The following is a 14,981-nucleotide window of genomic DNA, read 5'->3' on the forward strand; positions in this document are numbered from 1 at the left end:
TAATAGGTCTCAGTATCTAGTTCTGGGTGGGTAAAGGCTGGTGGCAGTGGGTGGCAGAATATTCTCATCTCTTCTAGACATTATGCAAAAAATTCTAGGCCTGTGTTCTCAGTGGATGGTCCCAGAAGTGTCAGCATCAGCATCACTTTAGGAACTTAGAAATACAAATGATCAGGCTTCAGTCTTAGACCTGCCAAATCAGGAACTCTGAAGGTAGGGCCTAGCCATCTCTGCATAACAAGCCCTCTGGGTCATTCCAATGCACCCTGAAGTTTGAGAAACACTTTTCTAGATTATTGACATTATCAGTATTAAAACCATATTCCCTATCCTCTCCAAAGTTTTTCTGCTTAATGCTAATACTAAAATTAGTGTAGGATTTATTGTCCACAAACTTTGTTTTCTGTAGAGATACAAACATTTTGTACCAATTCTTGGTACTGATAATCAGTGAAATTAATTCATTTACTCAATAAAAGTTTGCCCTGGGCTAACTTTTGTCAGTTGTATTTTACTTAGATGTAGTCATTTTATAAAGTAATGTTACTGGGATCCAGAAGTGATATGAATTTTTTCTCTAGTCCTTGAAAATGTGGATAAACTCATTAGCCTGAATTTTACTTTATCTTCTGTATCCCTGTGTACATTTGGGGATACAATACAAAATTTGTAATCTTTCATTCTGCCTACATTGTTAGGCTTTTATTATGTGCTATCCAGTGAAAGTGCTAAAGTGAGATAAATGAATTCTTTTCCTCAGTGTGTCCACATTGTAGCTCAGAAAACACACAGGTAAACAGAATTGATATAGAGCTATCACTAGTTGCTATCACAATTGAGAAACACAGCTTTACATAGTTGAAGAAGTTAAAGAAGGATCTGCCAGGGTGACTGAGCTAAATATCGAAAAACGAGTAGAAAGGTGTTAGCAAGGTTAAGGAGAGATAGAAAGTAGGTATAGTTCACCATGTGAAAAGGCAGGAAAGCTGAGAGAGCATATGGGCTCTTCTGGGAGTTGAAGGGGTTTAGTATAGTAGAAACGTGGAATGAAGGGGAGAGTAAAGATTGGGGATAAATAGATGAAGCTTAGGTCATTGATGAGTACTGTTGAAGGCCTTGAGGCATAGATGTGATGTCTTCAGGGTAGCCATTGCAAAATGATTACTTACATAGTTTTGGGAAGGATGAATTTGAGAGGATAGTGAGTCTAGAAATAGAACAGTTACAGTAATCTAGGTGAGAATAGTAGTAGATATGGTGGTGCCATTTTTTGAGAATAAAAATTCAGAAGAGTAACAACCTGGTTTTAGGAATGGGGGAAAGGTGATGTGTAGAGTTCCGGGTAAGGTATATTGAGTTTCATCATTTGTGAAGTGTGATACAATTAGGGGTGGGTAGATTTTTGACAAGTAAATTTTCAGTGGAGTGTTGGGGTGGAGGTCACCTTATACTAGATTGAAGGCTAAATTGAGGAAGCAGGAGAGTATCAGTATACACTATTCTCTAGAATAATCTTTCCTGGCATTTAGTAAGTATTTAATCAGCGTTAGCCATTATTATGGCTATTAACATACAATTTTATGCCATCTCTCATGTTTTTTTTTTTTTCTTCAACTTTTTGGTGTATTTTTTGGTATGTATGTAATAATATTAGATAAACATTGATATAGATAGAAGTGTGTGTTTTATTAACAAGTAATAATTTTAATTATACTATTGCCATACTATTAATATTAATGAAAACAAGAGAACTAAAAAGTTTGTTTCTCATTTGAATAGATGATTGTTCCTCCAAAAATGGTACTTAGCAATAGTTTCCTGAAGATTACTGTAATAACTCAATTTATAGTTTTTAATTTAAAAGAATAGTGTATCATAGATGTATTTATTCATACCTGAAGGAAAAAAACTAAATGATTGCCTTTACATGTATTCTTTCAGGTTTGATTTAATTTTGAATGAGATTGTTCTTGCAACGAGATGTTAACAAGACAAAATCAAGGTAAGTAGAAGACAACTTTGTTAAATATTACATATCAAAGTAGGAATAATACAAAAAATTTATGTTTAAAAAGTGTGCCTCCAAATCCAAAATCAATGAGTTTTTAAATTAAATTTTGAAATACAAAGAACCAATTTTTTGATGCACTTGGTCCAGTTGATTTGATAGAAATGAAAATACAGCTGTCAAATTGTGAAACTAAAGTATGCAGTTTCCAGTGACTATTAAACATGTTCAGAAATCAAGTTGATGTTTGGTTTAGCCACTCGGAAACCAGTTCAGTAAGAGATTTGCTAGGTTACTTCAGTGTTCCCTTCTGAGTGGGTTATAGTACTTGAGTAGTCTTTGCTTTTGTAAGTTTTACTTTCTTATTTCCATTAACAAAGAAAGCACTTCTACAGTTGTTTAAATTTGCCAAATTATGACTTCTTTATGTTAATATAATGTTCAGAGTTATAAATGATTGTTTTAATATTTTTTGTATCTCTACTGAATGACTTTTCTAATTTAGCATTCTGATTTATTTTCATTTTTTAAGACTGTTGACTTCAGAAAATTGAATTGTGATCATATACTTTTGGTCTGATATGTGAAAGATTGCTTTTTTAATAATATAAGTTTTTGAAATGTTAAAAAGGTGCATTTACTATCTGTTGGTAAGTGAACATGGCTTCAGGATATAAACAGATTAAAAAAGAATACTTTGATTACATTGCAGTTAAGTTGGGTCTTTCTAAATCTAACTAGATGTTTCAGTTGTCAAGAACTTGCTGATCTCAATGGTTAAAAAAAAAAAAAGCCTAGGATGAGAAGTGCTGTAGTTGAATAATGTGCAGTTAAATAGTGTATTCTCAATTAGTGGTTTAGGCATAATCTGAAGGAAAGTTTCCATTTTATTGGTATTATGTAATAATAATAGTAGTGGTAGTGTGGAGAATACTTATTGTATTAAGTGCTTCTCACGCCTTATTAATCTTTATGGTACCTCCTATAAGGCAGGTACTGCTGTCTAGAAAATTTTTTTTTTTGGTTAATAGTGAGCTATTTCTTTTTCTTTAGAAACTTTATTTTCACAGCATTTATTATAAGGAACACTTGCCTGTATATCTTTCTGAAGGGGAGAAGAAGCTAGATTTTTGTACTTAAAGTCTTCTAGTGATTTTTGTTTGCTAGTTGAGTATGGTGTCTATTAGAAGGTTTGTTCTGATGTCTTACAAGTTAGATATTGCTCATGGGGTGACACTGGTTTAACTTATTCTGATTTTATTCCAGCACAATTATATATCACTTTTCTTTTTTGGTTAAGGTATAATTTACATTTTTATTAAGTTATGTATGGTAAAATGTACAAAATTTAAAGTATAGAGCTGAATGAGTTTTTATGTATATGTTCACATGTATAACCACCAATGTAATTTAAGATGTAGAACACTGTCATTGTCCCAGAAAGTTCCTCGTGCCCTTTCCTTTCCAATCCAATAGCCTTTCCCCCAAGGTAAGCATCTTTCTGAATTCTGTCAGCATAGCTTAGTTTTATCTGTTCTTGAACTTTATGTACATAGAGTTATATAATATGTACTCTTTTGTATCTGGCTTTTTTCATTCAACATAATGTTTCTGAGTTTCCTCCATGTTGTTATGAGTACCAGTAGTTTATTATTTTTTATTGCTGAGTAATATTCCATTGTATGAACATAATACAAATTTTTATGTATTTTCTCTATAATTTTGTTTATTGTATTCTCCATGACTCTGACCTCACTTGCCAACTTTCTACACTGCTTTCCTTCGTCTAGTTGTCTCCTTCATTGTCCCCCATCACCTGCACAATAAAATGTAAACTCATAACGTGGTATATAATGATCTCACTGCAGCTATTCCAGAATGCCGAGAATTATCTGAATAAACCAAATATGATGTTCATAGTGTTAGTTTTAGTTCTGTGTATATGTTGTCACTCTTTCCTACCCCCTTGCCTCCCCAACTGCTAATATATTTTCTCCTGGTTGTCAGCTAATCTCCTGAAATAGTCCATCTCAAGCATCATCTTGTCCTTTGAGCCAGACCTGGCCATACTGCAGTAGTCTGTTTTCCTTCCTAGACTGTGAGCTCTTTGAAGGTAGATACCATCCATGTCTTATTTATCTTAGTAGCACAGTGCCAGAGTACTGTGTATACTTAGTGATTTGTTAAACATAGAACAGCCAACAGAATTCTCTCTCTAACACTAGGGGTTCAGAGTACTGGCTGGAATGGGATGAGAGCATTGGCACTTCAGTTGCTGTTGGACTATAGGAAGGAGCCAATGAAGGCAATCCAAAAGTAACATTATAGGCATTTTGGAAAGGGAAATAAAATATCCTCCTAGTCTTCTTTCAGTCCAGTTGGAATAAAATGGCTAATAATGTTCTTTGTCCAGACCTTAAGGAAGATTGAGTGTTGTTGATTTTGATTACTCTTTCCAAATAAAGGCATTAATCCATGCTATGGAAATTGGAGTATTTGCTACTAGAAGTATTCTCTTTGTGAGTTCCTACTAGTTATTTCTTTCATTTAAAGATTTTAAAAGATGTGTTAGACTAATACAAGTAGAAGATTAAGAAGACTGGTCACATCTTTAAGAAGTGAAGAAAACTTTTCCTCATTTTCCTGGGGGTAAAAAACTGTTGGAGTGGAGGAAAAAATTGAATCATGGTCTGGAATGGTAACATTTTTGATTCCTATAGCTTAGGAAGCTTGCTGTTTGCTGAGAAGTATTTTTAAAATTATGTTTTATCATTATAGATCTGTAATTTATATAAACAATATGCTTTCTTAAGAAATGAAACTTTAAAAAAATTTTAAAGCATTTTGCGCTAGTTTTCTTCTTTGAGGTTTGGAATTGGGCTAGTTGGGTTGGCTATCGTAGTCACCTGGGTGGTTTTTATGCCTGAAGCTTTATTGCCTTCTAGCAAGTCCAAAGCAAGGAGAGGTTCTTCCCTACTGGGATCAATTTGTTGCTTTCCCTCTCTGCAGCTTCTACCATAAAGCTTGAACGCAGAGTTGGGCATTGACCCCATCTCATGCTGTTCCTTCTGTCTCCCTGCAAGGATTTTTCTTAGACACAGATTCTTATCAAATGTAGAACCTTGGTTATTTCTTTTATCTCATCCTGGATGTAGAGTGTGTTTAGTTCTCTTGTTGATAAAATTTGAGTATTGAGAGAAGTTTACCCTTGAGATTGCTTGACTTATGTGTCTCTAAGAGATTTTAGATTAGTTTTTCTTCTCAGAGGCTGACAGGTATACCTCGGTTTCAGACACTTCCTCTTCATTTTGTACTTCAATATTTAACACAGTCAGATGCTGCTAAGCTTTTTTATTTTGCAGAATTCCTGAATCCAGGGATTTAAAGTTCTTTATGAATGTCTTATATTAGTTTAATTTCATTAATTTCCAAATTAACCTTTCCGTGCTTCCATTCTTTAGTAGTACTGTAGATGTGCTTCCCTTTGTTGTACTGTGAAAAAGAAAACTTTTTAATTAATGTAATTGTTTGTTTCTAATTCTAGATAAGATTGCACAATGTACATTCAGCCTTTTCCAAATATATTGCCAAGTAACATTTAGTATTTTCAAAGCTTTATCTTTTTATATAAAAGCCATATATGCTTATATGTATAAGCAGACAGTACAGAAATATTTAAAATAAGAAGTAAAACTCTCCTTTCGCTCAGCCCTGTACTCCCCATAAGTTGTCCAAAATGGCTGGTATGTATTCTGCCTTGTTTTGTCACTGTTTTCCGATATGTCTTGGACATTTTTTTCATATATGCATTACATGTAATATAACTGTTTCCTTCTTAATAAACACTTGGGTAAATCTCAGGGGTTTTTTTGCTGCTAGAGCAGTGCTGCAGTAAATATTCTTAACTATATCATTGTGATTGTGTGAGAATGTCTATAGGATAACTTGTAGCAATGGATTACTGGGTCAATGGATGTGTACACTTTAATTTCTGATATATATACTGCAAATGAGATTGTACCACTTAATATTCTATTAGCAGTTTTTGAGAATATTTGTTTTCCCAGACCCTGCTAAATATTAACCAGTGTTTTAATCTTTGCCAGTCTGATCATTGAAAAGTGGTATTTATTTGACTGTGCATTTCTTTGTGAGATTCTCAAAGGCTTGAAATATCACCTTCATCATAGTTTAATCCATTGAGAACATATAATTTGCAAAAGATTTTGTTTTTATTGTTAAATCCATCAATTAACATATCTTCATGTTTTATGTACTGCCTTCAGTTACTTAATATTGAATAACCAGATTGTCTTCTTTGTTCCCTTCATAAAGCTATTTATTTAGGATAACTATTTTCTTATGATGAATTTCTTTATAGTTTGCTACAAACTAATGTTAGCATAGTCTGTAGAAAGAAAATAAAAGCCATTACTAAGTATTAGGTAAATTAAGTCTAGATTAATAGCATGCTGCCAAAATCTGTTGTCTGTTGGAACTCAAGCATTTGAAAACTTTCCTTGTTTGTCATCATTTTTTTGCTGCCTTCAGCAGTAAAAAAAAAAATGTGGCAAACGTCATTCAAATATGTAAACAGTAAACCATAAAACTGTCCTGTCAGACCAAACAATTTTGGAATTGCTGTAGTTTAGTCTTCTATAGTAGGTCTAAACTGTAAATAAAGGTGCTAAATAAAACAAGGCATTTAGTAAGCCTTTATTGAAACCTAACGTTCTAGGCACTATGCTATATGTTAAGTATGCATTGGTAATTAGAATCTCAGTTCTGTATAATTAATTATGTCATGAACAGAATACTGACTGGTATGTATAGGGGAGTATAGTGGGACTAAGGAGGGAATTTTGAAGGAAGATAATGAGAAAGGCTTTATAGAAAAGGTGATATTTGAATTGTACCCTGAAGGAAAGAATAGAATTTTGATTGTAGGATGACCTTGGGAAAATATGGACAGAGAGGGTATAAACTGAAGCTCTTATTTTAGTTTCCAGAAATTATTTTGTAAAACAGTTTCATTTAACTGGATGTCCATATTGTCAGAGTTACTGATATTTTCTTAAGTGTACTCAAGTTTACAATTTACTACAGCCTAGGAATTCATTGCTTGAACTACTTCCTTGTTTGGCTTTTTCAAACTTTTTTTTACCAAGTCTGATTTTGAACCCACCAAGAAATAAATTATACTGTAAAAGGCTCCATACTGATCATTAATTTAAATATTATAATATTACATTTAAGGGTATGAGGTTCATAATAAGAAAAGAAAAACAACTGGCTTGAGGTCAGGTAGATAGTTGCAAAGATGGAATTAGAACCTGTCTTCTGACCTCTGATCTACTGTTCTTTTGAGATGACCATTAAAGCAGACATTTGAAACCTTTTAGAGTCTTCTAGCTAGGCTGAGGACTGTGGGCCTGTCACGCGATGGTAAATATCTGTTTAATGTTTTGTTGATTCATTCAGTGTTTTATGCACTGGTTGCTATAGTTAAATTGGTTGTAGCTCATACTTGATACTAGTTACTAGTCTGAGGAGGAAAGATGACTAAATATGTAATTACAATCAAATGTGATTAATGTTGTGATAGTCTGTGTCCTGGATTACAAAGACCATGTCTGTTTTATTTATTGATATATAAGCACTTAGGACAGTATGTTTATTAAATGATAAAGATTTATTGAATGACTAAATGGAAATATGGAAAGGCCTCCCAGAAGAAGTGACACTTAAACTAAAACTTGGAGGAACTTTTGGTGATTTGTCAAGATAAAAAGTTGGGGAAAGACTGTTGTTAGTAGAGGAAGTGGCACATGGAAAGGACGAGAGGTAAGAGAAAGGGAAGATTGGTGGAACTGAAAGAAATATGGTATGTCTTGAGTGTAGTGTTCTACGTGCAGTAAGGCTGAGAGGAGTGGCTAGTGTCAAGAGATAAGACAGAGTAAGTCTTGAGCTCTTTTATTGAGGGTCTTATAAGTCACTTTAAGGAAGTTGGATTAACAGAGTAATGAGACGCCATTCAAGGAGTTTAAGTGTGAGGACGTGATGTGATCAGATCAGGGTTTTAGAACTGTGGAGAATTAAAATGGAGAACAAATTAGTGGAGAAGCTAGATTGGAATCAGGTTGACCCATTTGTAGGGGGAGGCTGCTGGCCTGACTTTAGAGTGGTTGTAATGGAAAAGCTGTAGTTGGATTTGAGAGAGATTTAGACAAGAAAATAGATCAGCTTTGGTGATGAAGTGTAAAGGAATTGGTGGTAGGAGAGTAAGTAAGGAGTTGAGGATGATATCCATGTTTCTGGCCTGGCAATCGTGCGATATTCACAGATAGGAACGGTGGAGAAGAAGCAGGTTTATAGAGAACAAGAGCTAAATTTTAGTTACATTGAGCTTGAAGTAGCTCAAGACATCTGAGTGGAAATGTCAGGTGGCAGTTAGATGCAGGAGACCTGTAACTTAAAGAGATCTGAGAGTCATCAGCATTAAATCTTCATAATATCTCACAAATTTATTTTTTGTTTTGTCTCTCTCTGCAAGATATTACAAAGCATCTTTATATATGAGCTATTCAGTTGACCTAAAGATTGTTGAAAATGAGTTGCTCCGTATAAATTTATGAGCTGCTGTTTTTATTAGATTCTAGTCTCTTCTTACTCTTAATTAAACAAGATTTAATACCGTTAATGAACAATTAATCATACTATCGATGGCAATAGTCTTACCAAAGATACTTGAATAGCCTAAGGATATATTAAATGTGTTAAATCTTGGATTTCCATTAATAGTGTCTAATACATATTAGCTAAATATGAACTCTGATATTTGATAATTTAGATATTTTCCGGCCTGTGTAACAAAGTTTAGGTTAAAATGGTCATGAAGTCTTTTTTTTTTTGAATATTTATTTATTTATTTTCTTTCTTTTGGCTGCGTCTGGTCTTAGTTGTGGCACGCAGCAGCTTTGTTGAGGCATGCGGGATCTGTCATTGCAGCACACATGGGCTCTTTGTTGTGGCACGCTGGCTTCTCTCTAGTTGTGGTATGTAGGTTTTCTCTCTCTAGTTGTGGTGCGCGGGCTCCAGAGTGCGTGGGCTCTGTAGTTTGTGGCACGCAGGCTCTCTCATTGAGGCACGCGAGCTCAGTAGTTGTGGTGTGCGGGCTTAGTTGCCCCGCGGCATGTGGGATCTTAGTTCCCCCACCAGGGATCAAACCCGTGTTCCCTGCATTGGTAGGCGGATTCTTTACCAGTGGACCACCAGGGAAGGTCCTGGTCATGAAGTCTTTAGGTTAATTGTGATTCAGCAAATCATTAGGAAAAAAGGTATATGTGACAGTAGGACTTCGCCTACTTTGTTCACCATTGTATATCACCATCTAGAGCTGTTCTTGGCACAGAGAAACTCAATAAGCATTTCTTGAATAATCAGTCAATGTTTACATATAACGTTTAATATCTAATCAAATTTTATTTTTAGTCAAATGACAGGCGTGGCAGACAAGTTAGTTCTTCCAACTTAAAAGATTATTCTTTTACTTGAGTAATATTGCCCCCCTTAAATTACCCTGTAACCATTCATATTTATACTGCCTTCCTTCCATTCCAACAAACATATTTCACTTTCTAATCAGAAATATTTTTTTTACTAAATTTATTTATTTTATTTATTTATTTTTGGCTGTGTTGGGTCTTCATTGCCGTGCACGGGCTTTCTCTAGTTGTGGCGAGCAGGGGCCACTCTTCGTTGCAGTACGCGGACTTCTCACTGCGGTGGCTTCTCTTGTTGTGGAGCACGGGCTCTAGGCGCTTAGGCTTCAGTAGTTGTGACGCCCAGGCTCAGTAGTTGTGGCTTGCGGGTTCTAGAGTGCAGGCTCAGTTACTGTGGCATACGGGCTTTAGTTGCTCCACGGCATGTGGGATCTTGCCGGACCAGGGCTTGAACCCATGTCCCTTCCATTGACAGGTGGATTCTTAACCACTGCGCCACCAGGGAAGCCCTAATCAGAAATATTTTTAATGACATTATTGAAACATGTCTTCTACTAAAATCACAATCAGTTTGGATACTTTCATTTGTGTATTCTAACATCACCATATTTAAACTGAATTAGTCACCTTTACTCTCAAAACCTGTTCTTGCTAGCGCCCCATTCTCTTGTCATTGAGACCAAAATCCCTCTGAATATTTACATTGCTTACTTTCTGTCTTAAAGATTCGGTCAGTTACTAGGTCTTTTTGCTTTTACCTTGTCAGTGTAATGTGTATCTTTCCTTTCCATTCCCATTGCTGTTTTGTTTATCCTCTCTATTGTATTCATCTGAGAATGCTATGTCTTTGCTCACTTCATTTTATTTCTGTAAGATCATTTGATTCAGTTCTTTAGGAAGTTACCCTAATTACATTATTTGCTCAAAAAAAAAAAACCATTTAACAACTCCTTAAGGATAAATGTTAATTTTTATTCATTTATCTTTTTTGGCGGTATGCGGGCCCCTAACTGCTGTGGCCTCTCGTGTTGTGGAGCACAGGCTCCGGATGCGCAGGCTTAGCGGCCATGGCTCACGGGCCCAGCCGCTCTGTGGCATGTGGGATCTTCCTGGACCGGGGCACACGTCCCCTGCATCGGCAGGCGGACTCTCAACCACTGCACCACCAGGGAAGCCCCAAATTTTAATTTTTAGATCTTACATTCAAGAGCTTTCAAATTCATGTTCCAGTCAATTTTAATGTTTCATCTCCTACTATTTTTTTAAATAAACATTTTGCTGTAGCCTAATTGATTATCATTGTTCTTGGAAAATCCTGACACTTTCACAGTTACTCATATCACCACTCTCACCCTCAGTTCATCTGTACCCTTGAAATTTAACTCATCCAAGAAAGTTCAACTTAAATCTTGGCTCTGTCTTGAGGACAAAGTCCCTAGGAAGTTACTTTCTCTGTGTATCTGTGATGATTGTAAACTGAATAACCTATTGATTCAATGAGTTAAAAGCATGACAAGATAATAAATAAGATACTAAATAATAACATCTCCTACAGTACCATTGGCAGGTGATAGGCTCTTATATTTTTTGACTGACTGATTAAAACTTAAACTATGATAACCTTAGATTTATTTCATAAACAAAAGTTTATAGAGTGTTTACTGTCTCCACAGTTGACAAACAAGCATATTTTTAAAATGATTGATTAAAACCAAAACCATGATAAGCCCAGATTTCTTTTATTTAACATTGTATAGTGCTTACTATATGCCAGGCATTGTTATAAGTACTTTATAAAATATCAACTCAATCCTCAGTTTTCAGGTAAAAAAACTGGGATACAATGAGTTAATTGACTTAGCAGTGGAAGGGCTGAGAATTGAATCAGGTAGTCTGGCTTCAGAGTTTGTGCTCTTAAAGGCTTTTTATACTGCCTCTCATAAGAGCTGTGGAATAATTTTGCTATGAAGAAAAGAAACCATGCGTAAAAAGGTGCAATCAAATATGTAGTCTTATCTCATTTAGACTCTCACTCATTTCTCCTTCACCCTCAGGAGAAGGTATTATTTTGGAGCAATAATACAGTATTGTTGCCCAACTACTCTCATTGGTAATTTTATTTTATTTTTTTTTCATTGATAATTTTAAAAACATTAATGTTGATACACTTTCACACTTAGAAAAGTTACTAGATAGTATAAAGTGCTCCTCTGTACTCATACCCAGATTCACCAGTTAACATTTTGCGACATTTGCTTTATTTGTGTTTTCTTTATCTGTATCTATACCCGTATTTATTTGTTGTCACTTTTCTCCTGAACTATTTGAGACGAATTTGCAGACATCATGTCCACTTATCTGTGAATACTTCAGTATCTATTTCCTAAAAATAAGGACTCTGTCAGGACATGTACCATTGGTGCAGTATTATTGTCCTATCTAATCCATAGCTTATGTTAAAACTTTACCAGTTGTTTCAGTAATGTCCTTTATATCATCTTTTATTTCTCTTTAATGATCTTGGCATTTTTGAAGAGGGCAGTTTAATTTTGATGTAACTGTAGTTTCACATGCAGTTAAAAGAAATAATACAGAGATCCCTGTACCCTTTACCTAATGGTAACATCTTGCAAAAACCGCAATACAATATCGTACCCAGGATACTGACTCTGATATAGTCAAGTTATGGAACACTTCCCTCACAAGAACCCCGAGGGATGCCTTTTTATAGCCAACTTGCTTCCCTTCCCTTGGTCCCCTAATCCCTTGTAACTAGTAATCTGTTTGCCATTTTTATAATTTTGTCATCCCAAGAATGTTGTACAAATGGAATCATACAGTATATAATCTTTTGGTATTGGCCTTTTTCAATCGGCACAATTCCCTCAAGATTCATACAAGCTACTGTGTACATCGATTCGTTCATTCCTTTTTATTCTGAGTAGTATTCCACAGTGTCAGTGTACCACAGTTTATTCACCTATTGAAGGACGTCTGGGTCAATTCCAGTTTGGGGGTATTATGAATGAAGCTAATATGAACATTTGTGTATAGGTTTGTATGTAAACATCAGTTTTCATTTCTGTAGAATAAATGCCCAAGAGTGCAATTGCTGGGTTGCATGCTAGTTGCATGTTTAGTTTTATCAGAAATGGCCAAATTGTTTTCCAGCAGTGTATAAATGATCCAGTTTCTCCACATCTTTGCCAACATTAGGTGGTAGATGTCACTTTTTTTTTTTTTTTAGCCATTTTGAAAGGTGCGTAGTGATATCTCAGTGTGCTTTTTTTTTTTTAATTTATTTTTAAATTTATTTTATTTATTTATTTATTTTTACGGTACGCGAGCCTCTCACTGTTGTGGCCTCTCCTGTTGCGGAGCACAGGCTCCGGACGCTCAGGCTCAGCGGCCATGGCTCACGGGCCCAGCCATTCCACGGCATGTGGGATCTTTCTGGACTGGGGCACGAACCTGTGTCCCCTGCATCAGCAGGAGGACTCTCAACCACTGCGCCACCAGGGAAGCCCTCAGTGTGCTTTTAATTTGCATTTCCCTAATGGCTAATGATGCTCAACATCTTTTCCTGTGCTCATTTGCATTTTTATATTCTCTTAGGCAAAATATCCGTTCATGTCTTTCACCCATTTTCTTATTGGGTTTTTTTGTTTTTTTTATATTGAGTCTTGAGAGTTATATACTCTACCCACTAGTCCTTTGTCAGATACAGGGCTTGTAAATGCTTTCTCCTGTTCTGTGCCTTGTGTTATCTTCTTAACACGGTCCTTTGCAGAGTAGAAGTTTTAAATTTTGAGAGGCCCATCAATATTTTCTTTTTGAATTGTGCATTTGGTGTCAAGTCTAAGAACTCTTTACCCTAGATCCCGAAGATGTTTTTTGTTTTGTTTTGTTTTCTAAAAGTTTTATAGACTTGCATTTTACATCCAAGTTCATAGTGATCCATTCTAAATTAATTTTTTACAAGTTGTAAGACTTAATTCAAGGTTTTTTTTTCTTTGCCTATGAGCATCTAATTGCTCTAGGACCATTTGTTGCAAAGGCTACCTTTCCTCTGTTGACCTGTTTTTGGATCTTTGTCGAAAATCAGTTGGGCATACTGGTGTGGATCTATTTCTGGGTTCTCAGCTCTGTTCCTTTGATCTATATGTCTATCCAATAGCATGCTGTTTTGACTACTGTAGCTGTATAATAGGCCTTAATTTAGGGTAGAATGATTCATCCCACTTTATTCTTACAGATTGTTTTAGCTATTCTAAGGCCTGTATCTTTTCATATAAAGTTTAAAATGAGCTTACATGTATCTACCAAAATCTTTTCTGGGATTTGATAGGATTTGCATTAAACCTATAGATTGATTTGGGAAGAATGAAATTGAAATCTTTTACTATATTGAGTCTTCAATCTATCTTCCATTTATTTAGGTTGATTTTTTTCATCAGCATTTGTAATTTCAACATACAGATATTTTACATGTTTTGTTAAGTTTGTACCTGAGTGTTTCATTTTATTTGGATTGATTGATAGTGGTGTTGTGATTTTAATTTCAGATTCTGTATGTTCATTGTTAGTATATAGAAATGCAATTGCTTTTTTTCCTTTGAGGGAAAATTCACCTAAAATACATTATTAATTTTAAAGTATAAAATTCAGTGACCTTTTAGTGAATTTGCAATATTGTGCAACCATGATACTTCGACACTCCCAAGGAGGAGATCCTGTACCCATTAAGCAGTCACTATTCATTCCTCCCTCCTCCCAGCCCCTGGCAACCATGAATCTGCTTTCTATCTCTGTGATTTTCCCTATTCTATATATTTCATGTAAATAAGATCATACAGTATGTAACCTTTTGTGTCATGTTTATTTTACATAATGTTTTTTAGGCTCATCCACTTTGTAGCAGATGAGTACTTTATTCCTGTTTATGCCTGAGAAACATTCTATTGTATGACTATGCTAATTTCTTTATCCATTCGTCTGGTCTGTGGATGGGCATTTGGGTTGCTTACACTTTTAGGCTATTGTAAATAGTGCTGCTGTGCACATTTGTGTACCTTTGTTTGAATATCTGTTTTTAATTCTTTTCTATATATATGTAGAAGTGGAATTAATGGGTCATGTGATAATTCTGAGTTTTAACTTCTTGAGGAACCGCCACACTTTTCCATGGTGACTGCACCATTTTATATTCCCACGAGGAATGTACAAAGATTCCTATTACTCTGTATCCTTGCTAACACTTATTATTTTTCAATTTTGGGGTTATAGGCATCCTAGTGGGTATGAAGTGGTGTCTTATGGTGGTTTTGGTTTGCATTTCTTAAATGACTAATGAGGTTGATCATCTTTTCATGTGCTTCTTGACCGTTTATAGATTGTCTTTGGAGAAATGTCTATTTAAGTCCTTTGCCCATTTAAAAAATTGGATTGTTCATCTTTTTGTTGTTGAGTTG

At 35.1% G+C, this 14,981-nt stretch overlaps 1 protein-coding gene across 4 annotated transcripts in view; it reads left to right on the top strand.

The window, feature by feature from the left end:
- ZNF644 (zinc finger protein 644) overlaps window positions 1–14,981 on the top strand; it is a 114,510-nt gene that overhangs the window by 33,876 nt on the left and 65,653 nt on the right. For 3 of the 4 annotated variants that reach the window (XM_082834523.1, XM_082834521.1, XM_082834520.1), the window contains exon 2: window positions 1,942–2,002. In XM_082834523.1, coding sequence (XP_082690649.1) covers window positions 1,959–2,002 — 44 coding nt within the window. In that variant the 5' untranslated portion in view covers window positions 1,942–1,958. Of the gene's footprint in view, window positions 1–1,940; window positions 2,003–14,981 lie in introns of those variants that run through there. The other variant, XM_082834522.1, reaches the window with a different exon arrangement.

Source organism: Leucopleurus acutus (genome assembly GCF_964270905.1).
Source record: "Leucopleurus acutus genome assembly, chromosome: 2".
Taxonomy (NCBI): domain Eukaryota; kingdom Metazoa; phylum Chordata; class Mammalia; order Artiodactyla; family Delphinidae; genus Leucopleurus; species Leucopleurus acutus.